This window comes from Liolophura sinensis, chromosome 8, assembly GCF_032854445.1.
Source record: "Liolophura sinensis isolate JHLJ2023 chromosome 8, CUHK_Ljap_v2, whole genome shotgun sequence".
Classification (NCBI taxonomy): Eukaryota; Metazoa; Mollusca; class Polyplacophora; order Chitonida; family Chitonidae; genus Liolophura; species Liolophura sinensis.
In genome coordinates this window covers 29,171,979-29,199,694 of record NC_088302.1, presented here as the reverse complement: position 1 = coordinate 29,199,694, position 27,716 = coordinate 29,171,979, and the positions used below count along the sequence as shown (strand labels likewise).

Sequence of the window (27,716 nt, the reverse complement as noted above, 5' to 3'; positions counted from 1 at the left end):
GACGGACATTGACAAATTTAACAAATGTGCAGAATTGCTGATGACAGTTAATCGTTCTCATTTGTATAAAGTGTCATGAGTACCTTTAATAAAATAATAATTTTATAATTACTGACAAATATTGGTTATGTTTACAGGGATGAAGATAATGATTTGAAATCAAAGTTACGACAAAAGTTAACCCGAGAGTCAGATGACTTTCTAGGTCAGACGATCATTGAGGTGCGAACATTGAGTGGAGAGATGGATGTCTGGTACAATTTGGGTGAGCACATCTAATTATGTACATAATGTGAAACTTTTAACATCTTATAAATTTTTTTTTTTGTGTTACCCTAATTCATCAATCTTTTCACATATGAAAGAGCAAATTTCAGTGCAATTTATCTATATTTATAAGTAGATTTTGGAAACAAAACTGGATTGGTTGAATTGGCCAATTTCAGGGCTTCACAAAAAGTGTAATTTTATCACTCTGCACAGAATTTCTGACTTCAGTATATGCTTTAACACCTTGCAAACATGAGAAAAGGTAGAAAAATTACAGCAGATTTGTTTAACATCATTTCTGTCATTAAGATATTGACAAAACATGCTGTTCAGCACACTTTCTGCAAACCTTTTGGGTTGCTTTTGTGGTCCATTTTACTTTTTATTTAGGTTCCCCACCAAAAATGATATTTTAGAAGCCTTGGGACCCTTGAGTTGCCCCCCTGCCACTAAAATGTCTGGGGTCTTGTTCTTGCCTTAGACCAGTGGTTAATTACCAAAGTTTCTTCTTCAAACTATGAAGGGAGTGCGGCATTCAGTGACTTATCGAATAAATACACTGTGCTTTTTTTGGTTTTCAGAGAAACGGACGGACAAATCTGCTGTATCTGGTGCTATTAGATTACATATTAGTGTGGAGATAAAGGGTGAGGAAAAAGTGGCCCCTTATCATGTACAGTACACATGTTTACATGAGGTGAGTAAACAACATTGCCACCAGCTGGGGGCCGATTCTCAGAAGTATACTGGCATGTAAAACCAATCAGTCTATCAAAAGTATCGTAAAGGTACAGCAGCCTACTATATTTATGACAGACTGACTTTTCTCGTACTTCATTTTCATAAAGGATGTTTTAAATTCGTCCACGGCATTCATAACTATGGTGATCTACATACATCAGGGAAATTTTCAATTACAAAAATAACACAGAATTTTTATGCACCAATGTGCAGACAAAAACCAACTAAAGAGTTGATAAAAATCGGTACAGGGTATGAATTCTTCCTTTGTCAATTTCCAGGTACACCTAGGTTACTGAACAATTGCAGTTCATGCCCTTATCACAGTATTTGTCGGCCATGTTTGCCCGTTGTCATAGCTACATCCAGACGGATACAACTTCATACTTGGTTCAAAATTTACACTCTGTCAAGGTTGTCATCTTCAGTTTTAGGATTAATGATTAATAATTTAATAGGTTAATAATCTTAAGTGTAAGACCGTCATAAAGTAGCCTTCGAGAAACCGCTCCAGATTTAAGGAGACGGGTAAACTGTGTACCCTTTTCATGATTCAAAATAAATAAAATATTCATCTGCTGGTAAATTTTTACGCTTTCATATTTGCTATGTCAGGAAATCATTTATACTTGTTACGTATATCAAATTGATTACAGGGTGACCATGCCTTAAGCTTTGATCAATGAGATCTCTTTTTGGCTTGATAGTCTACAGCTTTCCATACTGGGAGAAATGTTCTCTTACAGAATTTACTATTTAAAGGCAGCTACAACACCAAAATGAAGTATATATGGGACGAAAGACCATTAAAAACTGTCTAGGGACAGGGTTGGATCTATTTTTTTTTATAATTTGTTTGACCTAGTAAAATGCATTTGAATATTTTATTCTATGGTGGCCTTTTCTGACCACATTTGGAACGGTGATGTCACATAAGGTTTTTGCAACTTAATTTGCATAAGACTGCTACATTTCATCATTCAAAATACATCAACATATAGATCTATGAATGCATATGTGGATTTGACCTTGCAACAAAATATTCCAGGCAAAAAGAATTGATATGACATCAGTGATACCCTCTGGGTCATAGCAAACCATCGTAGAATCAGATGTTTTAACACCATTTTACTGGGTTAGAAAAAATTATATAATAATAAATCCAACTATTTTCCTGGACAGTTTTTAACAGTCTTTTATGTGATGTATACTTCATTTGTATTTGCCTTTAACTGAGTATAGTACATGTAATTTCTGTCAGACATCAGTTTCCTGAAAACCTGGAAGTACTCTGTCATGTATTTTGTGATGTTTGCCTTCTTGCAGAACCTGTTCCATTATTTAGCAGAGCTGTCTGGAGGCACAGTCAAGTTACCGGATGCTAAAGGAGTGAGTAGACATTTCATCATTCTTCTTTACATAATTCATAATTTTGACCACTGATATCAATTACAGTGTACTCAAAAATAACATACATGTAACATATTTGCCTGAAAATTCGCCAAACAAAGTGCATTTGTAGAAGGGTAAAAAATATGGCTCATAAAATATCACTTTTGCTGGGGAAACTCACTTTTTTGTCATTATTACATCAGTACACATATGTACCTTCCAAACGAAAACACCTTTCTTAGATCAGCAGAACTGTCACAATCCTCCCACCAAATCGATAAGTTAGTCAAGAGTGAAAGGTTTGATCAAGTGCATTATTTTTTTAACATTATTGAACGAAGCTTCAACTAGTCAAACTGAACCTTAACCCTTTATTCCTTATAAATCCAGATACCTTGATCATTGTGTACATGTACAATAATAGGGCTTGGTTACCCTGGAGATTGCACATATGTACACATGCCCCTATGTTCATTGCCAGGATAATAGGGCTTGGTTATCCTGGAGATTTGCACATACGTACAAATGCACCTAGGTTCATTGCCAGGATAATAGGGCTTGGTTATCCAGGAGATTTGCACATACGTACACATGCCCCTAGGTTCATTGCCACGATAATAGGGCTTGGTTATCCAGGAGATTGCACATACATACACATGCCCCTAGGTTCATTGCCACGATAATAGGGCTTGGTTATCCAGGAGATTTGCACATACGTACAAATGCACCTAGGTTCATTGCCACGATAATAGGGCTTGGTTATCCTGGAGATTGCACATACGTACACATGCCCCTAGGTTCATTGCCACGATAATAGGGCTTGGTTATCCAGGAGATTGCACATACATACACATGCCCCTAGGTTCATTGCCACGATAATAGGGCTTGGTTATCCTGGAGATTTGCACATACGTACAAATGCACCTAGGTTCATTGCCACGATAATAGGGCTTGGTTATCCTGGAGATTTGCACATACGTACACATGCACCTAGGTTCATTGCCACAATAATAGGGCTTGGTTATCCTGGAGATTTGCACATACGTACAAATGCACCTAGGTTCATTGCCAGGTTAATAGGGCTTGGTTATCCTGGAGATTGCACATACTTACACATGCTCCTAGGTTCATTGCCACGATAATAGGGCTTGGTTATCCTGGAGATTTGCACATACGTACACATGCCCCTAGGTTCATTGCCGCGATAATAGGGCTTGGTTATCCTGGAGATTTGCACATACTTACCCATGCACCTAGGTTCATTGCCACGATAATAGGGCTTGGTTATCCTGGAGATTTGCTCATATGTACACATGCACCTAGGTTCATTGCCACGATAATAGGGCTTGGTTATCCTGGAGATTGCACATACGTACACAGGTTCATTGCCGTGTTGGGCCATTTCTTACTGAGTATACCAAACTCTGTAATTATCACCCAAAGCTTCTAGCTGTTACTAGCTAATATACAGTAAGCTCGACTATTTGCATAGCTTAGCAACAGACATTGGGTATGATTGATAGAAGCCTGCTGTCATGCAAATGTCATCGGTACCGCTTCCTTCTGTGATAAACCACATGTTTACTGTCCTTAACATGTTGCAGAGGCAGACAGTTTCAGTGTATCCCCGACATGTTGCAGAGCCAGACAATTTCAGTATAAACATATCCTTGACATGTTGCAGACCCAGACAGTTTCAGTGTAAACATATCATATGTCTTTTTATTAAAGATTTGTCTGCATTTTTTTTCTGAAATTGTACATTTCTGGAAATGACTTGGTTTCGTACATGTATAAGTTCAAATATATGCATGAAGTTCTTACAAATCAGTTTAATGTGATACAAAATTAGCAGTAATTTGGAAATGGAAAATTTGTATACATATAAGTAGGGTTTTATTTTCCAATCGACGTTACACAATAATATTTTCATCTTCTCATTAATCCTATTAGTTCTTATCAGATTTCAAATTTGAGAAAATATTACATTTTAATTTAGTACATGTCATAAAAGAATTGGTGTTAATGTCATAAATTCTAGTATGGTGAATTCAAAAGCTTATGCTTGACTGGATGATTCTAGTATGTTTTTGTACATTACATAATCGTTATAGATGTACATTATCATGATTCTATATTTTTTTTATATATTTTTATATTTCTCTGGAAATATGACTATGCAATATAATAACTTTAAATTGTGGTTAAGTGATATCACAATATTGCCCACAATTACGTTAGCTGGCTCATGGGAATGTTTGTATGATCTCAGTCTGACTGGCTGTGTTAATTAGATGTAAAGCATGAGTGTGTAGGAGGCAGGTGCTGGTTTTCATGCAAGTAGACACTGGTAATCTGATACAAGTGTGATGATTATCTTCATAATTATTGATGATGCCAGAACAAAAGCCATTAATTTTGTCTCAGGTTGCTGTTGTCATCACAGTGTTTAACAGCTCCAAGGTACATGTACATGAATGCTAAATGTATCAGATTGATTTCCCTTCCATGGTTATACAGGGATTTCCACGACGAATTATGTCATGTCAGTGTGCCTGTTTGTTAACAACGATTTTTGAACAGTCTTGATTTTGATTCATCATTAATAGATTTATCATTAAATTCTGATCCATGGATACATTTTGTTTGACATGCATGATAGCATTATGCATCCTTGAATGATCACAAGATGAATCAGTTGAATCCGGATTCTGCGAATGTTACACTTATTCTGCTTATCAGGTTCATATTACTCCGATGAAAAGTGTCTGATAGCATTATGCATCCTTGAATGATCACAAGATGAATCAGTTGAATCCGGATTCTGCTAATGTTACACTTATTCTGCTTATCAGGTTCATATTACTCCGATGAAAAGTGTCTGATAGCATTATGCATCCTTGAATGATCACAAGATGAATCAGTTGAATCCGGTTTCTGCGAATGTTACACTTATTCTGCTTATCAGGTTCATATTACTCTGATGAAAAGTGTCTGATAGCATTATGCATCCTTGAATGATCACAAGATGAATCAGTTGAATCCAGTTTCTGCGAATGTTACACTTATTCTGCTTATCAGGTTCATATTACTCCGATGAAAAGTGTCTGATAGCATTATGCATCCTTGAATGAACACAAGATGAATCAGTTGAATCCGGTTTCTGCGAATGTTACACTTATTCTGCTTATCAGGCTCATATTACTCCGATGAAAAGTGTCTGATAGCATTATCCATCCTTGAATGATCACAAGATGAATCAGTTGAATCCGGTTTCTGCGAATGTTACACTTACTCTGCGTATCAGGTTCATATTACTCCGATGAAAAGTGTCTGATAGCATTATGCATCCTTGAATGATCACAAGATGAATCAGTTGAATCCGGATTCTGCGAATGTTACACTTACTCTGCTTATCAGGTTCATATTACTCCGATGAAAAGTGTCTGATAGCATTATGCATCCTTGAATGATCACAAGATGAATCAGTTGAATCCGGTTTCTGCGAATGTTACACTTATTCTGCTTATCAGGTTCATATTACTCCGATGAAAAGTGTCTGATAGCATTATGCATCCTTGAATGATCACAAGATGAATCAGTTGAATCCGGTTTCTGCGAATGTTACACTTATTCTGCTTATCAGGCTCATATTACTCCGATGAAAAGTGTCTGATAGCATTATCCATCCTTGAATGATCACAAGATGAATCAGTTGAATCCGGTTTCTGCGAATGTTACACTTACTCTGCGTATCAGGTTCATATTACTCCGATGAAAAGTGTCTGATAGCATTATGCATCCTTGAATGATCACAAGATGAATCAGTTGAATCCGGATTCTGCGAATGTTACACTTACTCTGCTTATCAGGTTCATATTACTCCGATGAAAAGTGTCTGATAGCATTATGCATCCTTGAATGATCACAAGATGAATCAGTTGAATCCGGTTTCTGCGAATGTTACACTTATTCTGCTTATCAGGTTCATATTACTCCGATGAAAAGTTTCTGATAGCATTATGCATCCTTGAATGATCACAAGATGAATCAGTTGAATCCGGTTTCTGTGAATGTTACACTTACTCTGCTTATCAGACTCATATCACTCCGGTGAAAAGTGTCTGATAGCATTATGCATCCTTGAATGATCACAAGATGAATCAGTTGAATCCAGATTCTGCGAATGTTACACTTACTCTGCTTATCAGATTCATATTACTCCGATGAAAAGTGTCTGATAGCATTATGCATCCTTGAATGATCACAAGATGAATCAGTTGAATCCGGTTTCTGTGAATGTTACACTTACTCTGCTTATCAGGCTCATATTACTCTGATGAAAAGTGTATAATGGCATTATTCATCCTTGAATGACCACAGGATGAATCAGTTGAATCCAGTTTCTCTGAATGTTACACTTACTCTGCTTATCAGGTTCATATTACTCCGATGAAAAGTGTATGATAGCATTATGCATCCTTGAATGATCACAAGATGAATCAGTTGAATCCGGTTTCTGCGAATGTTACACTTATTCTGCTTATCAGGTTCATATTACTCCGATGAAAAGTGTCTGATAGCATGATGCATCCTTGAATGATCACAAGATGAATCAGTTGAATCCAGTTTCTGCGAATGTTACACTTATTCTGCTTATCAGGTTCATATTACTCCGATGAAAAGTGTCTGATAGCATTATGCATCCTTGAATGATCACAAGATGAATCAGTTGAATCCGGTTTCTGCGAATGTTACACTTACTCTGCTTATCAGACTCATATTACTCTGGTGAAAAGTGTCTGATAGCATTATGCATCCTTGAATGATCACAAGATGAATCAGTTGAATCCAGATTCTGCGAATGTTACACTTACTCTGCTTATCAGACTCATATTACTCTGATGAAAAGTGTCTGATAGCATTATGCATCCTTGAATGATCACAAGATGAATCAGTTGAATCCGGTTTCTGCGAATGTTACACTTACTCTGCTTATCAGGCTCATATTACTCTGATGAAAAGTGTATAATAGCATTATTCATCCTTGAATGACCACAGGATGAATCAGTTGAATCCGGTTTCTGTGAATGTTACACTTACTCTGCTTATCAGGTTCATTTTACTCCAATGAAAAGTGTCTGATAGCATTATGCATCCTTGAATGATCACAAGATGAATCAGTTGAATCCGGATTCTGCGAATGTTACACTTACTCTGCTTATCAGGTTCATTTTACTCCAATGAAAAGTGTCTGATAGCATTATGCATCCTTGAATGATCACAAGATGAATCAGTTGAATCCGGTTTCTGCGAATGTTACACTTATTCTGCTTATCAGGCTCATATTACTCTGATGAAAAGTGTATAATAGCATTATTCATCCTTGAATGACCACAGGATGAATCAGTTGAATCCGGTTTCTGTGAATGTTACACTTACTCTGCTTATCAGGTTCATTTTACTCCGATGAAAAGTTGCATTATTACATATAATATTTGTGTCATCATCTAAATCTACAGTTACTTTGACCATTTCCCTGTTACAGGATGAAGCCTGGAAAGTCTATTTTGATGAGCCTTCACAAGAAATTGTGGACGAGTTTGCCATGCGATATGGGATAGAATCTATTTATCAAGCCATGACGTAAGTCTATCCAGCAAAGGCACCATTTTTAATGAAATGGACTGGGTTACATTCTTAAGTACATGTGTTGGGGAAGATCTTCATAGTCTTTGCCTTTTATCCAGTGCTTTTTGATGTCTATTCTCTGACTACATCAGTCACGAGTTTCCGAAAACAGTATTTTAAAAATGTTAGGTAACAAATTCCATTAATTGTTGAATGTAATAGCCATGTTAAATTTTATGCGTTCAGTTTTCTTGAGTCTTCTCTCTGAAAATGTTCTCAGCTTTTATGTTAATTAAAACTGTATCTTATAACATGTGTTTCCTTCATGTTCTTGGTATAAAGTGTTAGTAGTGATTTATCAGTGTATTTTGATGAGAGTTACCCTTTAATAAATGACCTAAAATTTCGCCCACAAAAGTGCATTTTTGGAGGAGAATAAATGTCAAAAACATTATTTTTGGTGCAGAAAGTTACAACTTTCCAGTAGAATATCATCCCATGATCCAATCAAACCTCAAAACGTCTTTCTAAAATCAGTAGAATTCTCAAAATCAGGAAAAACTGCGCAAGTTAGTTATGGACGAAATTTATGGTTATTAACGATAGTCATTGTGCAGTATCAGAGGTAACAAGTTTTGTTTTGTGTTTCAGTCACTTTTCATGTCTCTCCACAAAGTACATGTGTCCTGGAGTGCCTGCGGTGATGAGTACATTATTAGCTAATATAAATGCCTTCTATGCACATACGACTGCAACCACTGCCGTGTCAGCCAGTGATCGGTTCTCCGCCTCAAACTTTGGGGTAAGCCTCCAGTGTTAACTTCTCCCCCAGTTATGTAAGCTGTAAATCACACCAAACTTCTTTCATCTGTTATTCTTAGAGTGCCTTCTTAATTGTAAATGAAATACTAACACCAGTCAAGAATAAATGAATGAATGATTTGGGCTTAATGCCATATCTTCAATGTTTCAGTCATGTCATGGCAAGATACCAGCCAAGAAGATTATTTTATTTAACTGGTGTTTTAAACCTTACTCCAGAATATTTCATGTATACAATGGTGGCCAGCATTGTGGTGGGAAGAAACAGGGCAGAGCCCAGAGCAAACCCACAACCATATGTAGGTTGTTGGCAGATCTTCCCATGTACGGCTGGAGAGGAAGCCAGCATGAGCTGGACTTGAACTCCCAGCAACCACATTGTGGGAGGCTCCTGGGTGATATAAGAAGATACGTGTATGTCCCCATGTACACGCACAGTTAAATGTACGCTCTTTAAATAAAGGTTTCTAATTGTCGTCCTTTCAGTCATACTACTAATTTTAGTTGTGATGTTTATACTGCCGACCAAAGTTTCTAGACTAAAACTCAAGATCTGTTGTTTCTTGTTGATTTTCGTAAATGAACAAAGATACAGCTGCATGTATCACTGGCATTGCATTGTCTCAACTTCAACATCATCATGATTTGAGAAAAAGTTATGTTTTGTTTCAAGGAATCCGTTGGCTAAGCATACAGGTATGTTACTTTTGCAAAGACAGTTGAGTTACAAGTATATGCATGTTGTATTAACAGTTGTGTTAATTTTTCTGCCATTTCAGAAAGAGAAGTTTGTGAAGTTGCTGGATCAGCTTCATAACTCCTTACGAATAGACCTGTCTTTGTATCGGGTAAGGGCTTGTTGTAAGAGATACCTGTGCATCTACCACTCTGTTTTTGTCTTGCTGTAAGAAGCAGAATGTACCACTACTTGTGAGAACATTTAAGCCTCTAAATTTAGAGTTATTTTTTTTTTTTAGCATTAAATGAACAAATTTGTATAAGGATAAGAGGTCATCCACAACAAACCAATGGAGCAATAATTTTTGTGACTTAATGAAAATTATTTTACACAGTTATGTATTCTGACCAATGTTTATTACTCAGTGAATGTTTGTTGAACGTAGTGACCTGTAGATACATTATTAACCAATCATATTTTTTTTCTATCATGTGCACATAATAACAGGGCCAAAATGAATGTACAGCTGTATTATGATATGAGGAGATAATTACGATATGTTTCCCTTTAATTTTTGTCCAGAACAACTTCCCAGCCTCCGATCCAGCGCGGCTTCAAGACCTGAAGTCAACAGTGGACCTTCTCACTAGCATAACCTTCTTTAGAATGAAGGTACTTGGCTATAAGAATCTGTTAGGGGCACAGGCCAAAAAGGTACAGTTATTTCAAGAGGCCTAGGATACCAGTTCTTTTCTCCACCTTTCTTTTTTTTTTTTTTTTTTTTTTTTTTTTTTCCCCTTCGCAAAACCGGATCTCTCTGAATTTTGGCTGTTTTTGACATCTTTTGCAAATTCTGTTGTACCAGTTCAATTTCCACAATGTTGATATTTTGTCAGTTTTTGTTAATTATGCTTTATTACGCACAGCACTTCACGATTAACGAACATCTTTTGCAGATTCAGTTGTACCAGTTCAATTTTCACAACGTTGATATTTTGTCAGTTTTTGTTAATTATGCTTTATTACGCACATCACTTCACGATTAACGGCACTTTCTGTTGTATTTGTGTATAAAAGCACTAACAAACTAACCACTTCATTCAGATCAGTCTAAGTATACATGTATGTGTATTTTGACGAACACAGACAGCCCATCATAAACTGCTAACACACTTTAATATGTGGTTTTCTTTATCATCGCTTTTATATTTCGATTAACACCCTTAGCATGACTTTCTGAATTTAGCATTTGTTGTTATTGTCTGTGTTGCATATCTGACTTTAATCTGGCCTAAATCCTTGACATCTGCTCACACTCAGGGTGATAAGGCACATGTTCATATAGGTAAAGACCAGAACATTCATGTACACAAACATCAATTACTGGTGACAGCTCAAATTTGTAGGGAGGATTCTTGTTCCAGAAGGGTGTTAAAACTTTATCTTTATCAAGTCGCATTTGTCAAAGTTTTCATAACAAGCATATGTTTGAGTGGAGTTATTTGGAAAAAGTGAGCTCAGGTCAAAACCAGAATGTTTAGAGAAAATCAGAAAGTATACGTTCTCTAAAACTACGCGAGACAGAAAGTTTTGCATTGAGAATGTGAATTCATAGAATGAGTGGAATGTGAGAAGTGTAATGCTTTGTCAACCATTTTGGAATTGACACCATGAGACAAATTTTGTTTTAGCCTTGACACACCTTGAAAAATTAGCCAGGTCCTTGAGAAGTACTTGAGTTTTAAGTACAGGTAATATGGCAGGTTGTTCCCAAACATTGATTTTTTACTCTGTAACATGTATATGCAAGCTGTGCTGTTGCAAGATCAGTGGTACACATGTGATACAACTTTAAACATTTTTAAACTAATTAGAAATCTGTGTTTTATTGGTAAATTTCAAGATTAGTGACAATCTTTTTGTCGGCCTTGAAGTAAAAAAAGAAAAAAAAGTCCCTGAAATTTGGTTATGGAAAGTGACAGAATGAACCCTGAAAAGAAACCATAAGACATAAGATACATTATTAACCAATCATATTTTTTTTCTATCATGTGCACATAATAACAGGGCCAAAATGAATGTACAGCTGTATTATGATATGAGGAGATAATTACGATAATTACTACCAAGAAATACATTGTATGTGATGGTTTTGCTGATAAGTTCAACTTGAAGTGTATTAGTGGTAGAATATTGCCAGTGTAGCCAATGAAAAGAGGATGTTTTGCATGTTTGACGTGTGATGCTGATTCAGCGGTCCGTGTGTCAAGTGGTGAAGACCTTGATGATGATGATGTTAAGATGTCACTGAATGCCAATCATGCGTAACTATGGTAACATATCTGGTATCCTAGAGTCTCCTTGTATATAACTCTACCATGCCCCTAGTAACACAACTACTTTTGCACTATTGCATATATTATCAGTTACTAGCTGTTACGTTCATTCTCTTCAATTCTTTCAGTTTAAAAGCATTTATGCGATATGTTTGACTTACGAAATAATTTGCCATAAGTTTCCTCTTCTTGTTTTCTTATCTGCGTGGGCTTTATTATTGTTAATGACTTGAATATTCACTTCTGCCAAAAATAACTATATGCAATGTTCTGCACCTGCTAACAAAGAGCTGCTTATATTAAAAAAAACTGGCAAATTTGAATTTAATGACTAACTCATTTGTTTGGAAATTACAATTTGTAATTGAGGAAGATTAACAAAGCCTTATGAATTGGCACAATGCAAAAAAAGGAGAGATGATGAAACAAAAATGAAATTAATACAGAAAAAAAGTTCCATCGTAAATCTGTTTCATTAATCACGTTTAGCATAAAGTTCAGTGAATGTAATTTATGATATGGAACACAGCCTTCATCTTACCTCCATGACACTTTGTAAATCAGTTTTTCTTTTCCGTTTGATTCAAATAATAGTTTTACATTACGATATTCTAACAGACAAACCCAGTAATGATTTGTTGAACAGGTACATGTAGAATAGGCCTGAGAATTAATCACTAAAAATATATGACGGCATGCAGTGTTAATATGTTTGTGACTGATCGCTGAGACTTTTACCTATAGGTACAGGAACTGACCAGTCCGCCGCGTGCTAGCACAGTGGTCAAGGACTGTGTGATAGCCTGTATGAAGTCCACTTACCAGTTTCTGTTTGACAACTGCTATGAGATGTATCAGCGTGAGTACCAGACAGATCCTTCAGAGTTGCCTAACCCTGAGCAGGAGGGACCAAATGCCAAGAGCCTGGACTTCTGGCACAAGCTCATTGCCCTTATAGTGTCCATGATAGAGGAGGACAAGAACAGCTACACGCCAGTATTAAACCAGTGAGTAAATTCTCAAAACTACACACCAGTATTAAACTGGTGAGTAAATGCTCAAAATTACACACCAGTATTAAACTGGTGAGTAAATGCTCAAAACTACACACCAGTATTAAACTGGTGAGTAAATCCTCAAAACTACACACCGGTATTAAACTGATGAGTAAATCCTCAAAACTACACACCGGTATTAAACTGGTGAGTAAATGCTCAAAACTACACACCAGTATTAAACTGGTGAGTAAATCCTCAAAACTACACACCAGTATTAAACTGGTGAGTAAATGTTCAAAACTACACACCGGTATTAAACTGGTGAGTAAATGCTCAAAACTACACGCGAGTATTAAACCAGTGAGTAAATGCTCAAAACTACACGCGAGTATTAAACCAGTGAGTAAATGCTCAAAACTACACACCGGTATTAAACTGGTGAGTAAAAGCTCAAAACTACACGTGAGTATTAAACCAGTGAGTAAATGCTCAAAACTACACACCAGAATTAAACTGGTGAGTAAATCCTCAAAACTACATGCCAGTATTAAACCAGTGAATAAATCCTCAAAACTGCACACGATTGTTATACCAGTGAGTAAATTCTCCAAACTACACATCAGAATTGAACCGGTGAGTAAATCCTCAACACTACACATCAGTATTAAACCAGTGAATACATCCTCAAACCTCACGTGATTGTTATACCACTGAGTAAATTCTCCAAACTGCACATGATGGTTATACCAGTGAGTAAATTCTCCAAACTGCACATGATGGTTATACCAGTGAGTAAATTCTCCAAACTACACATGATTGTTATACCAGTGAGTAAATTCTCCAAACTGCACATGATGGTTATACCAGTGAGTAAATTCTCAAAACTGCACATGATGGTTATACCAGTGAGTAAATTCTCAAAACTGCACATGATGGTTATACCAGTGAGTAAATTCTCCAAACTGCACATGATGGTTATACCAGTGAGTAAATTCTCCAAACTGCACATGATTGTTATACCAGTGAGTGAATTCTCAAAACTGCACATGATGGTTATACCAGTGAGTAAATTCTCAAACTGCACATGATTGTTATACCAGTGAGTAAATTCTCCAAACTGCACATGATGGTTATACCAGTGAGTAAATTCTCCAAACTGCACATGATGGTTATACCAGTGAGTAAATTCTCCAAACTGCACATGATTGTTATACCAGTGAGTAAATTCTCAAAACTGCACATGATGGTTATACCAGTGAGTAAATTCTCAAAACTGCACATCAGAATTGAACCGGTGAGTAAATCCTCAATCTAGTATTAAACCAGTAAGTCTTGAGTAAATCTTCAAAGCTATATGCCATTATTAAACCAGTGGGTCTGAATTAATCTGCTACGAAGCCATTGAGTCAGTATTCTGATCTTCTCATATTACTTATATTTGTGGATTTTGAGTTAAACCTCTAGACTTTTCAGGTAGGCTAGGTGAGAAGAACTACTCGTATTCACCAGTATTGAACTAGTGAGTCCAGGTAAATCCCCCAGATAGGGCTGATACATTATGACAGTGTTAAAGAAAGCAGTCTGAAATTTCCAAAGCAGTTCACATACAAGACACTGAATCTGAATAAATCCTCAGAACCACGTCAGTAATGAAGCTGTTGTTTAAAGACCATGCCACTGTTCATTCACTGAGTATTGTTAATCTAGGGACCTTCTCAAAAATGTGTTCATTTATTTATATGATTGGTGCTTTATGCCGTACTCAAGAATATTTCATTTATACAATGTTGGCCAACATTATGGTGGGAGGAAACCCACAACTGTCTGCAGGTCGCTACCAGACCTTCCCACATACGACTGGAGAAGATACCAGCATGAGCTGGACTCCCAGTGATTGCACTGGTGAGAGGCTCCTGGGTCATTACACCTTGCTACCACACTAACCAAGGAGGCCCCTTCTCAGTATATGTGTATATTCCATGAATCTATTACAAATATTCTCCATGAATCTAATACATTTATGCTTATCTTTATATTAATTAATACCCATGGAAAATGATGATAAAAAGTTTCAAATAAACATGCAAAGTACTTTGCATGTTGGTCGAATTTAATTAAAAACATTGGATACCATGCCCATTTTCTTATGATTTGTATCTCGTCTCTATCAGGTTTCCTCAAGAGTTAAATGTGGGCCAGGTCAGTGCGTCCATGATGTGGTGTCTATTTTCTCAAGACTTGTGCTATGCATTACAAGGTGAGTTAAACAAACCAATATTAAAAAAAGAAAAGAAACAGAAAATAATTACATAATTTAAAAAAAACAGGAGAAATAAAGATGACAAATAGAATGAAAGGAGTATATGAATAAGAGAAAGAATGGGGATGTAGTTGTGTGTTTGTCAAAATATATTTTAGAATGACTATATATTAAAGCTGATTGAGTGTAGGCCCAGAAAGAAATATTACTTGTTGAGAAAGTTCCTGATTAGATTTTGTGGGTATATGTGTAGTGGAAATATAAATAAATTTAGTATCAAGCTCTTCTTGATGTGATCCTAATGTAAATATTATTAGTGACTAAAACTCATTCCTGTTCAATTTTTAGACAGACATTTTTAGGGGTTTTTCATCTTGTTTTATTTCCACAGAACATGAGAAGGAGCGGTCATGTATCAGCTCTGAGTACATGAATCTTCACTTTAAAGTCAAGTGGCTGTACTACCAGTATATTGCTGATGTGCCTCCAGTCAAAGGAACAGTTCCCGAGTACCCACAGTAAGTGTACCATATGTCCTCACACTGTCTGACACACCCTCATCCTGAAAAACCATATGCATGTATTTGTGTTTTAAAATTGTAAAGTTTTTTCAGTGAATATAATTGAGCTTTCACAGGTTTCAGAGTTTGTATCGAGTGATGTTTTATAGTGGGCCAAAAATTCTGTATGTTTGTAAATTTGCTGAATTCTGTAATGATTGCAATAAGTGTTGTTGTTATTGTGGTTTTTTTTTTTTTTTTTTTTTCGAACAAAACATTTGAAAGTGAAATGATCTTGGGTGTAATGAACTTCTGTCTGCTCTGTGTTATATTAGCTGCAGTTTTGCCTGACTCATTTTGCCTGTTCATCTAGGTGGTTTGAACCATTTGTGATGCAGTGGCTCAATGAGAATGATGATGTGTCCATGGAGTATCTACATGGTGCTTATGATAGGGATAAGAAAGATGGGGTAAGTACATGTAGATGTGATGGCTATTAGATAAGTATGAGAAAGATTGGCTAAGTAGATGTGCTGGCTGTAAGATAAGGACAAGAAAGATGGCCTAAGTAGATGTGCTGGCTATAAGACAGGGATAAGAAAGATGACCTAAGTAGATGTGCTGGCTATAAGATTGGGATAAGAAATAACAAGCAAAAAGTAGACTACAGTGCTTACATTTTCTAAAGTTAGACTGAACTACATGTACTTTGGATTTTTATGTACAGTAGCAACAAAGGTGAGAGTTCAAATTCTTTCCTGTAGAAGAGACATTGTAAATTCCCCAACACTCAGTTTTCGTGATGTTTTCATGACAAAAGGCAGTTAGCACAGCTTATGTGCCATCTGCACAGTCTAACTTCCATTGAAGACCAATAAATCATAATAAATAATAAAAATAATATCTGTGTTCATTTATTGTGCAAGTTCTCATGTGTCCTGTGTTTTTCTACCTCCAGTTCCAGAAGAGTTCCGAGCACGCCCTCTTTTCGACGTCTGTGGTGGACGTGTTTACGCAGCTCAACCAGTGCTTTGATGTGATAAAAAAGTTGGAGTGTCCCGACCCTGAGATTGTTAAACGTTACATGAAACGCTTTGCAAAGGTCAGTGTGAGGTTAAACTTCAGGCAGGATCTGTGAGATCACAATATGGGTAGAAGATTTGAGGTAACAATACAGGCAGAGTCAGTGAGATCACATTATTGGTAGAAGGTTTGAGGTAACACTTCAGGCAGGGTCTGTGAGATCACATTATGGGTAGAAGATTTGAGGTCACACTTCAGGCAGGGTCTGTGAGATCACATTATGGGTAGAAGATTTGAGGTCACAATACAGGCAGAGTCTGTGAGATCACATCTTGGGTCAGACTTTTCTCAAAGGTTTGTGTTCTTTTATCCAAGTTTTGAGGTGTTCCGTTTAATATATGTCACTGCCTCAGTGATAGAAGCATAATCTACATGAAGTTCTCTCAGTTAAGATATAATAAATATCAATAATAAATAATATAATAGCACACTGACCAGAGACTAAGAGTTGTACATCACATCAGCATGCATTTATGACTATCCTAATACTGAGAGTAGACAAGGATACTTACAGAGCCCGATGTTACTAGCCTGTCCCTACAAAGCGCCTCTCACCTCCTTTGCTCATTTATCACCTTTGTTAATTAATCACCTCGTATTTAGTGTTTATTATCTTGTTATCTGTTACCTGTTATTTTACCTATTACCTGTTATCTTATTTGTGTTAAGCTCCTTTTCTCTAGGTATTATATGAACCTACACTGTGTGTCGCAGCATATAATCAAAACAACCACAATTTTCATAACGCAAGGGCCCACAAGAAATGAACTGTTGATTTTCCCTCGATTGCTAACACAGGCATACATAGCTGTCTGCTCAGCCCAACTTTCACTGAAATTTTTGCCACGAGAGTCTGGGAGTAAAATATGTTTGACATTGACAACATATATATTGGCAGAATTATGGCAGGATTTAACAAGTCTCGAAGGTGTTTAACCAGTGGATTATAATAAGAAGGATTTCAGGGCTCAATCGATTGGGATGATTTCAGAGAAGTTAAACCATAGTGGTTACTATTACTTACTTAGTTAGTGAGTGGAGTGATAACTGAACCCCACAGAATTATCCACAAAATTGAATGGCAAGCCCCCCAAAACATTCATTACCACCCTGCCCCATTGAAAGACACAAAAATTATCTGCAGCCCTTTGGGCCGTGATATAAAGCCACAATGAATTGTGACCAAGGCTTATACATCTCATTAACCTACGGCCTCCCAATGCTGAGATCAGAAAAAAGAAAATGAACGACAGAGTCCAATATCACTAGCCTGTACCTACTCTATGTTTCTCTCTTCCTTTGTTCATTGTTCATTTATTTTTATTTGCCCATGTTGTTGATTACCTTTATTGTCTATTACCTGATCACTTCTAAACCTTCATGTCAATGCTTTTTTTATGTCTGACACCTTTTGTCTAGTAATTGTATTAACCAACATTTTATGATGTCAACCACTTCATAACAATTGAAACACTGGCTTCCAAACAACAGTAAGAAAGTGCTGCTGTTCCTATTTGAAACATTTGTTACATTTTCACTTTACTTTATTGCAGACTGTAAATAAAGTTCTCCTGGCCTATGCAGATATTGTACGGAGAGATTTTGAAAAATACACTGGCAGGCAGAAAGAGGTGTGTATTATACATAGGGAAAGATGGTTTATGTTTTTTTCTGAAAATACCATTGTCAAGATGGCTGAAATCTAATTTTCTATCTCGGCATGGATATATGTTATATGCATTTATGGATAGATCTAAATGTGCTCCAACATGACATTTTCATGATAACATATTAATATAGGTGTGTACTCTTACATGTGAGAAAAAAGTACCAATGGGAGACTTGAGAACGAGCTACAAGGAAGGTCCAAATGACCTTGTTTTTTGGAATGCATTGTTTTCTTCTATGATGTTGCAGTGTGTGTGTGTACTTCCTATATGTTTTATGAGCACATATATACTGATAATTGTGACATAATAAAGGAAAGAACAAATGAGTTCACAGCTTTGGACCATTTTGATAGAGGCTGGAAGAAGTTTTACACGTTCCCCATTGTCTGCACATGTTTTTATGATTACTGTTGGCCTAAAAGCTAAATTTCCAAATATTTTTGAAATGTGTGTGCTTTTACATTTATACATACTTTTTTTCTCATTTATCAGGCTTGTATATTAATGAACAATATCCAACAGTTAAGAGTTCAACTGGAGAAGGTGTTTGAATCCATGGGGGGAGAAAAGGTAAGGCCCACCCAGGGGAGATAACTCTGCCATATGCGGATCAAGGGGGACAACTCTTATGTCGTCAAAACATCTAGGCTTTCACTAATAAATAAACAAGCTTTGCTTTATAATTTAGTCTGTCCAATAATAAATTGCATAGAATATGGCATTAAGAATGAAGTCAGTGAGTTACAAAATAGCCATTTTATTCTGCTTTAGTTGGACGCTGATGCAGCAGATATTTTGAAGGAATTGCAGCAGAAGTTGAACGGAGTATTGGATGAGCTCAGCACCATTTTTGCAAAGAGGTAAGTTAATATGTTCATCTAAGTAGTTTGAAAATGTGTTTTCAAAACTGAGATTTAATGTTATCTTCCAAGCTCTTCTTTTTCTACCCAGCAGAAAACCTGATAACTGTTGAATAACATTTCTATAACATTCAGGCAAGTGTTATGCATTAATGATGTACAATGATATTTCGTGGCATGTTATCTAGCTGTATATTTGCTATGTTATTACATACTTAAAACCTGCACTTTTCTTCTCCACAGCTTGGAACCTCAGATCCAAGCAAGTATGCAAGAACTAGGTCAACTCCTGTCAAAGGTCAAGGGGGCGGGGCAAGTGTCGCTCAGCCAACCAAGTCAAAGGTCAAATATCCAGCAAGAATCAGATATGGTGCTGCGCCCTCTTATGGATCTTCTGGATGGAAGGTGGGTGTGGGTTACGGTAATGGACAGGTCTCTCATTGGATGCTCTAACAAGGATATTTTACTGGCTTGCATGATGGCGAAATTCTAACTGGATTTCACATGGATATAATGAGGAATGGTTTGGTTGGACACTATTTTGTCTTTTAAGGACTTTCCATTGGTTAATGGCGTTGAAAACTTTCCCCACAGATCATAACACCACACAAATGGTGATCTTTGTCTAATCTAACATTTTACTTGTATATATACTTGTATATCTTTAAATGTAATCTAACATGTGGTTTAACTAATGAATGAAAGCTTGCTATTACTTAAGGTAGAACATTTGCTCTCATTTATTTGGACATCTTGGAATATCATAACTGGAAGGAGAGACTGATATGATGCTTTTTCTTCAAAAATAAATTTTTTCTGAAATATATCCTACATCTTTTATCATAAACTGTCCTCATGCTTTATTACATAAGCTCTATATCCCAGATGTGCCACCTCCCTTTCCCCACACTGTGTATCATGCTCACGGTTAGTTAATGCCAATCATATCTAAAAAACTTCCATGGCGTTTTCCTTACCTGTAGGCTGTTTTTACGCCAAAAAATTTTTAAGAAAACTCATGCAGATGAGATAGTAATGGACTGTGAGCATGTACTACTTTCCATTTCTAACTATGGAAATGATAAAACTGTGTTTTTTACAGTATGTATGAAAAACTAGCACTGAAGCTCCATTTATCATTGACTTTAATATGCCACTCAGTTCAACCTACCTCCATCTTTACTCACCCATGCAAGCCCTTTACTCACCTATGCAAGCCCTTTACTCACCCACGTAAGCCCTTGCCTCCATCCCAACAACCCACAATTCCTTCATAACCTTACTCCATATATATTAACAAACACAATAGGGAAGAATGCAGGTTCATGATAAAATGCTAGAGCATGGAGGATTTCCGTGGAATTGGCACAGATACTTGCTTAACAGTCATTGGTTGTGGAAATGTCAACACTGTGCCTGTATCGACCCCTCCCCTACCCCCTTCCCCACCCCCCCCCCCCCCCCCCCACATCTCCATCCACATCCCTGCCGCCACAACTGATGAAGGTGATGCGCTGGCTCATTAATCCGCATGTATTATTTTGCTTCAGCTTGTCCATGTTTGCTCAAGTCTGTGAAAAGACCGTTTTGAAACGGTTGCTCAAGGTAGGTATCAGTGAACTCCCTTTACTAACTTCTTAACCTCACTAACTGAACCTTCAGTGAATACCTATGTACCATGTACATGTCCGCGATTCTTTACTATATTTTTGTTCTGACTTACATATATAAGTATATATAATGATATTAAGATGGATTCAGTTTATCCATCTTTCAGAAATTTTGATGGCTGATGCTATATGGTATAGGACAAGTATAAATTTTTAAGTTCACAATTTTTCAAAATGTTTAAAACATGAGTCATTAATATTTCATACACGTCACTTTAAGTTAGACAAGTAGACAACTTTCATGAAAGCATGTGGTTTCAGAAATATGAATTTTTTGCTGAAAAGTGTCTGACATCTGTTAAATACTACATGTATTAGTCAAGTGAAATATGCAAAGTCTGGTGTTTGAACCATTTGGAATAATCACATATTTAAAACGGCTGTGATTTTTTCTGGCCCGGCTGATATTGTATCTTCCTGTCTTTTGGCCAGCCTGGCATTCAGAATACTTACAGAAGTAACAGAGTGAACAAATTTGCCGCACTGTTTTTACAGTTGGTACAGATGCGTTTTTGTCATCAGAGGTTAATTATTGAGCTAAACGTCAGTTCCTCACTTGCTGTTTGATTAAAGTTACATATGAACAGTTTAATCACAGAGTGTTTAACAGTTAAGCGTTGGTTTTCTTTTGACAGGAACTCTGGAGGATAGTGATGCATACCATGGAGAAAACTGTTGTTCTTCCACCTTTATCTGACCCTAGACAGGTATACAGGAGTTCTCACTCGGCTTCTGAAAGGCTTCAGCCACATACTGGGGTCTCTCCTAATAATTCACTAGTTTTGAAAAATAACTCAAATAAGTAAAAAAAAAAAAACAAATACGTAACATATAGAAGTATAAAAGTATGGCTAGTAGTAAGTCATAATTATATAAACATTGGGTACTGAAGTTTTATTGTTCTATAATGAAACTCAGTCTGTATTTTCAACGATGTGCGAATGAGGTTTGAACAGGAAAGGGTGCATTGAAGCATGACGGTTGACATCAAATAGATTTGTGATGGGTATGTCATTATTGGTGATGGACGCTGCTATGGTTTACTACTTGTTTCAATGTTTCCGTGCTGACCATGGAGGAAAACACTGAAGTTATAATCAGTTAATAACAATTTGAAACTTTCAAAACACAGCATGGTTTTCCAGCAAACTGGGCACTACATGTTAAATCATCATTTGAAACTTGAAGGCCTTTGTCGATACTCACAAGCAGTGTATAAGGCACTTTTGCAGTGGTAAGAATTCTTGCCTAGGTATGTTTCTTTTAGCACACTGTTTTGAATTCCACACCCTTGTGGAGATCTTGTAGCAGAAGTCAAATTTGACCTAAGACATTAACATACAAATAAGTTAATGAATTAAATAAATAATGATGATAATATATCAGTTAATGATAACCAACTTTGGTAAAGGGTGTATTGTTGTCCATGTAACTTTAATGGTTAATCTAGTTTTACTCACACTCTGTCCAGAGAATTTTAACATTAATTTCTATTTCCAGTTCTTACCCTTTGCTGGTAAGGGTGCTAATTTTGACGAAATGTCCAAGTTTTTCCTCTTCAACAGTGTAAGTTGTGGACCTGTTGAAATGGCCAGCCTCAGCTGCTTCAATATGGCTGCCACCCCCCACATGCAAATATATGTAGTCTTGAAGAGTTTGGTGATTGGTGAAACTGTCATACAGAAAATTTGGATGTCTGGCACTGACTGAGGTTTCATTTTTATGGGAAAATATTCCCAGTCATTGTACAGTACAATGCCAAGGAACCTCAAATCTTTCAAATAGTTAGACATCCCAGTTTTCTAGAAGTTTTTTATTAACACCCTTTTATGACACATACCCCACAGCGCTTTGGTGTGTAACTGCTGTCTTTAACATGTTTGCTGTTTTCATCTTTCTGTATTCTGGTTGTTTACTAATCTTGCAGTTTCTAGCTTTGCCTGGGAATGCACAAGCAAAGATTGAGGATGTTTCAAGGATTTTCTTCAATCACGTTAGCAATATGCCAATGAACGTGCCAATGATACAGGTGATGAGTTATTCCCCTTGATTGGGTGCTCTTCTGCACTGTTGGGGACCTACCTTTCTGAAAAAAAATACTTCTACTGTGGAAGTTTACTCCTGTGGGTACACTCTTAATATTTTCGGATGCATGGAACGTCCAGTTTATGTCACCTAAAAAGACAAACTCAAATAATTCTAGTTTGACGCCAGTTGCTTTTTGGACATTTCCAACATTAGCTCAAAAGGAGGATAATTCTTTCAGAATAGCTAAAAGTATACAGCATTTGAGTTTGCAAATAACGAGAAATTGGACTGATGCATCTATATCTTTGGGATGGCTGCTCTGTTTTAATTTGAAATTCTTTAGGGCTTTGCTTTTGATCTGTATCAAAAAAGGTAGGCTTCCCAAGGGTGGAATGAGTCTGATTCTTTAGGGTTATTGCAGTGAAAGAGACAGTGATTGGAAAACAAAAATGAATGGGGATAGAGTGTGTCAGTGTATGAAAGATTCTTCAGAAAATTTCAAAATAGAAGGCAGAAATCAGATGGATGGAATTAGGTATCGTATGTTCTGACATTTGAGTAAAATTGTGCAAAATGTTTCTCAAAAGCCCTCGCCTTGAAATGAAAGAGAAATTTCAATTTAAATAATGTACTAAGTATACCAACATTTCACTTTCTCGCATCTGTGGTTTTTTTTTGGGTTTTTTTGAAGAAGTGAATGTCAGTGTTTCAGTAAATTCCAATTTGAATGCAAGGCTATGCTGTACCTTCAGCTTGGCAATTTAACATTTACTTGTGTCGCATGCCATGTGTTCACTCTAACATTAAATATTTAGCTATTAACCCAAGAGCTGAAGCAACATATTGACTAGGAACTGGCTATGTGAATGCTGTCCATGCCGTTCCATATATCTTGCCGCATGAGTATTTAAGTGTTTCCTTGGTAACCCAAGCACAAGCTGTATGCATGAAATTTGCTTTTTGTCAAAATTTTCTCCAGTTGTCTTGTGTGAATGATTTTTGTCATGTTCTTTGAATTCTGTATATTCATAGTGGATTGTTTTAATATTTACTATTTTGAAAAAAATAGTTATAGTTACACAGTGAACTTCTAACCTTGTAGTCCCAGCTAACGCATGTCAAAACCGTTCGCAGCGAAACGGCCTATGTATGTATATCTTTAGAGCTGATTGTTCACAGTGATTGCCTCTAAGATCTCAGTTTGGTACTTCCAAAACTGCAACTGCAGTTTTTATTATTTGATATATATATTTTTTTGTTGTTATTGCTTGCATTTGAAATTTTAATTTTTAACAAGTTAACACAATTGAAGTCTTAATCCTTTTCTTTTGGGTGGAGGATTGTTGGTCTTTAATGATCCGTGAGATATTTTAGAACTGATGCTTTTGGAGACAGAAAGGTGAAGACGTTTTATGAGTTTTCATTTTTACTCCTGCCTGTTTTTATAGGATATGTCAAGAGAAGCGGAGAAAAACTTAAGTCCTAAGCAGTGTGCGGTGCTAGACATGGCATTGGACACAATCAAACAGTACTTCCATGCGGGTGGCCAGGGCTTGAAGAAGACATTCCTGGATAAGAGTCCTGAACTGCAGTCGCTGCGCTACGCGCTGTCCTTGTATACACAGACTACAGACACGCTGATCAAGACCTTTGTCAGTACACAGACGCAGCAAGGTGAGTGTACCGACACTCAGTCTTATACACATGTACCTTGCTTCCACAAAACTGAAGGTCTGCCAGCTACCCCCCTGGGCTCTGCACGGTTTCCTCCCACCACAATGACTGGCTGCCTGCAGTCGTAGGAGTGAAATATTCTTGAGGACAGCGTAAAACACCAATCAAATAAATAAATAAATAAATACAAAACTAGATTGAGTTAATTTGGGACCATGAAATAACTGCTCCAAATATTATTTGATTTTGGGTTCAATTTTTGGTGTAGGTTCACTTTGTGGAGTATAGGATTGGGTTTGGAAATCAGATGGATCTGTGCTTGTTTATTGCATTCTCATTGGTCATGGGTTCCATGCAATAACTACTTCAAATATTGTCCGATGTTGAAAAAGTTGATGTGCAGATTCATTTTATGTCCCATCAGATCAACATAGAAAACAAGTTTGATCCATGAATAATTCTTTGGCATGGATACCGATTATCTGGATTTTTCTTCTTCATATGGTATTCAGTATTTACAAGAAGATGGCTTGCTGTATGTTTAGTACAAGTATATTGAGTCTGGGCTATTCGCTTGTGTCGTCCACAATTGGTGAATTAATTATCATTTACTACAGCATTTATTATTAGTGCTTTGGATCATGTTTGAATTGTTTGTTTCAGACCAACCTAGTATAGAGGACCCTGTAGGTGAAGTCTCCATACAAGTGGATCTGTTCACACACCCAGGTACAGGAGAGCACAAGGTCACTGTCAAAGGTAAGGACATTCAAATTACAAGTTTTGTGCAGGAAAAGATTTACTGACATTACAATCTATACATCAACGACTAAGTTACTGACTGATGCCTGATTTTGAAAGTCAGAAATAATCTTAAAAAAAAGAGTCTTGAAGTTGTTTTTTTTTTTTTTCGAAAAAGTTCAAGGACCAAACGTGAATATTATGACATTTATTTGCCTCTAATAATGAGCTTTTTGCAACATTCAGCTTAAAAGCAAATAATTTTATAAGAATGCCGTCAGTTTGCTCTGTTTTCTCTGTATCTTTGTAAATTTCCTGTTTTCTTCTTTCTCAGTTGTTGCAGCTAATGACCTCAAATGGCAGACTGCCAGCATGTTTCGACCATTTGTGGAGGTCATTTTGATTGGCCCACATCTTAGCGACAAGAAGAGAAAACATTCAACAAAATCCAAAAGTAACAACTGGTCGCCAAAATTCAACGAAACCTTCCACTTGTGAGTATCATTTGTCCACCTTATATACACAAGTCAAAAGATCATAGGAAGTATGAATTAAAGCCTAAAACTGTATAAGTTCATTTAATTTTGATAAACCAGTAAACCAGTTTGTCACCTAGCTATTATACACTGTACCAGTACGCTGGTGATTTCAAATCCTCTTTCAGTTTAGTGTTAGTGTTCAAGGGGTTTGACATTATTTATATCCATAATAATGGTGAATGATTTTATAAAGAATCAGGGCAGTACGCGAGAAGGTCTCCCAGCAACCTGCGGGTGATTGTAGGTTTTCCCCAGGAGCTTTGCTGGGTTTCCTCCCACCGTAATACTGGCCGCTGTTGTATAAGTGAAATATTCTTGAGTGTGGCATAAAGCACAAATCAAATAAATAAATAAATATAGAAAACTATATATAAATATTGTTGTAGTTCAATATCCCCACAGACAGGGAATTTGTGGATTTGAATAAAAGCAGTAAGTGATGCTCATGTGTCCGTGAAGTGAAGTTTAACAATCATTGAAGACATCTTGTCTGCAATCAGTATGGCGTGCATGTGTGCATGACACACATAGGAAAGTTTGTTAATATTAAGGTTAATAGCATGGATGGTGGTGAGCTTGGGTGCTCCAGTGTCGTTTTGTCACAAAACTGACTGCCCTCGTATAAGTGCATGTTGGCTTCCTCTTTGGCTGTACGTGGGAAGGTTTGCCAGCAACCTGCGGATGGCCGTGGGTTTCCCCCGGGTGATGCCCGGTTTCCACCCACCATAATGCTGGCCGCCGTCGTATAAGTGTAATATTCTTGAGTACGGCGTAAAACACCAATCAAATAAATAAATAAATCGTATAAGTGAAAAGTTATTGAATACGGCATTTAACAATAATCAAATAAATAAATACAAAGAAACAATGCTGATTAAAACTTTTGCCAGTGTGTCATCAAAAGGTGGTAAATTGTAAGATGGTGTAAGTTTACCTGAGGGCGGTATCTGTGTTTTCTCTGCATAGCATCCTGGGAAATGAAGATGAGCCTGATGCGTACGAGCTGCATATCTGCGTGAAGGATTACTGCTTTGCCCGAGAGGACCGGCTGATCGGGGTGGCTGTCATGCAGCTGCGCGACATCGTGGAACAAGGCAGCTGCGCATGCTGGTGTCACCTGGGAAGGCGTGTTCATCTGGACGAAACCGGCTGGACGATTCTGCGGATTTTGTCCCAGAGGACAAACGACGAAGTTGCGAAAGAATTTGTGAAGTTAAAGTCTGAATGTCGCCATCCGGAGGAAATCAGTTGAGGTGTTAATTCAAGCTTGGTAGATTCCACTATTATGTAGGGTCTTGAGCTTGTCCCTTCTCCTCTGCCCCTCACCCTCCATTCCAGATACACAGTGCACAGTGTACTGCAATGGTTGCAGTTGCAAGTGTTGGGATTACAAAAGCTTACTGGTATGTATGTTGCAAAACATTTGACATATTGAAACAATCGAAATGGTAACTTACTCGATATGAGTGCAAGCAAGTTGTACCTAGCAATGTTACAATGTTTCACGTACATGTCATACAGGTACATCAACATGCCGATTCAATCATTTCAAAACCACAGATGAATTTTCTTTATGGTTTGGTTTATGTGCATAAGCTGGAAATATGCTTTATACAATTGTATAAGTACATGTAGGTATAATAGTTTTGTTTTTCAAGGTGAAGTGTTTGATTTATATAGTTGAATGAGGACATAAGTATCTCTCCATGAACATGATCAAATTAGATATAGTTCCTCAACTTCCTATATGAACCTGAACACTGCTCAACAGTTATCATACCAGCTATAGGCATGCATATGTTGTGCGAAGAAATCTGATACC

At 36.9% G+C, this 27,716-nt stretch overlaps 1 protein-coding gene across 1 annotated transcript in view; it reads left to right on the top strand.

Annotated features, from left to right (window-relative positions):
- The window catches only part of LOC135473391 (protein unc-13 homolog B-like), a 185,759-nt gene that overhangs the window by 155,588 nt on the left and 2,455 nt on the right, over positions 1 to 27,716 (top strand). The window contains 23 exon segments of the mRNA XM_064753241.1: positions 138 to 265; positions 852 to 967; positions 2,338 to 2,400; positions 7,952 to 8,049; positions 8,686 to 8,836; positions 9,636 to 9,704; positions 10,118 to 10,207; positions 12,616 to 12,878; positions 15,041 to 15,126; positions 15,521 to 15,647; positions 16,003 to 16,099; positions 16,588 to 16,731; positions 18,266 to 18,343; positions 18,875 to 18,952; positions 19,154 to 19,242; positions 19,486 to 19,647; positions 20,793 to 20,847; positions 21,548 to 21,619; positions 22,413 to 22,478; positions 24,389 to 24,614; positions 25,278 to 25,373; positions 25,690 to 25,849; positions 26,861 to 27,716. The exon segment at positions 26,861 to 27,716 is cut by the window's right edge and continues 2,455 nt beyond it. Of these exon segments, the coding sequence (XP_064609311.1) occupies positions 138 to 265; positions 852 to 967; positions 2,338 to 2,400; positions 7,952 to 8,049; positions 8,686 to 8,836; positions 9,636 to 9,704; positions 10,118 to 10,207; positions 12,616 to 12,878; positions 15,041 to 15,126; positions 15,521 to 15,647; positions 16,003 to 16,099; positions 16,588 to 16,731; positions 18,266 to 18,343; positions 18,875 to 18,952; positions 19,154 to 19,242; positions 19,486 to 19,647; positions 20,793 to 20,847; positions 21,548 to 21,619; positions 22,413 to 22,478; positions 24,389 to 24,614; positions 25,278 to 25,373; positions 25,690 to 25,849; positions 26,861 to 27,146 (2,800 nt within the window). The 3' untranslated portion in view covers positions 27,147 to 27,716.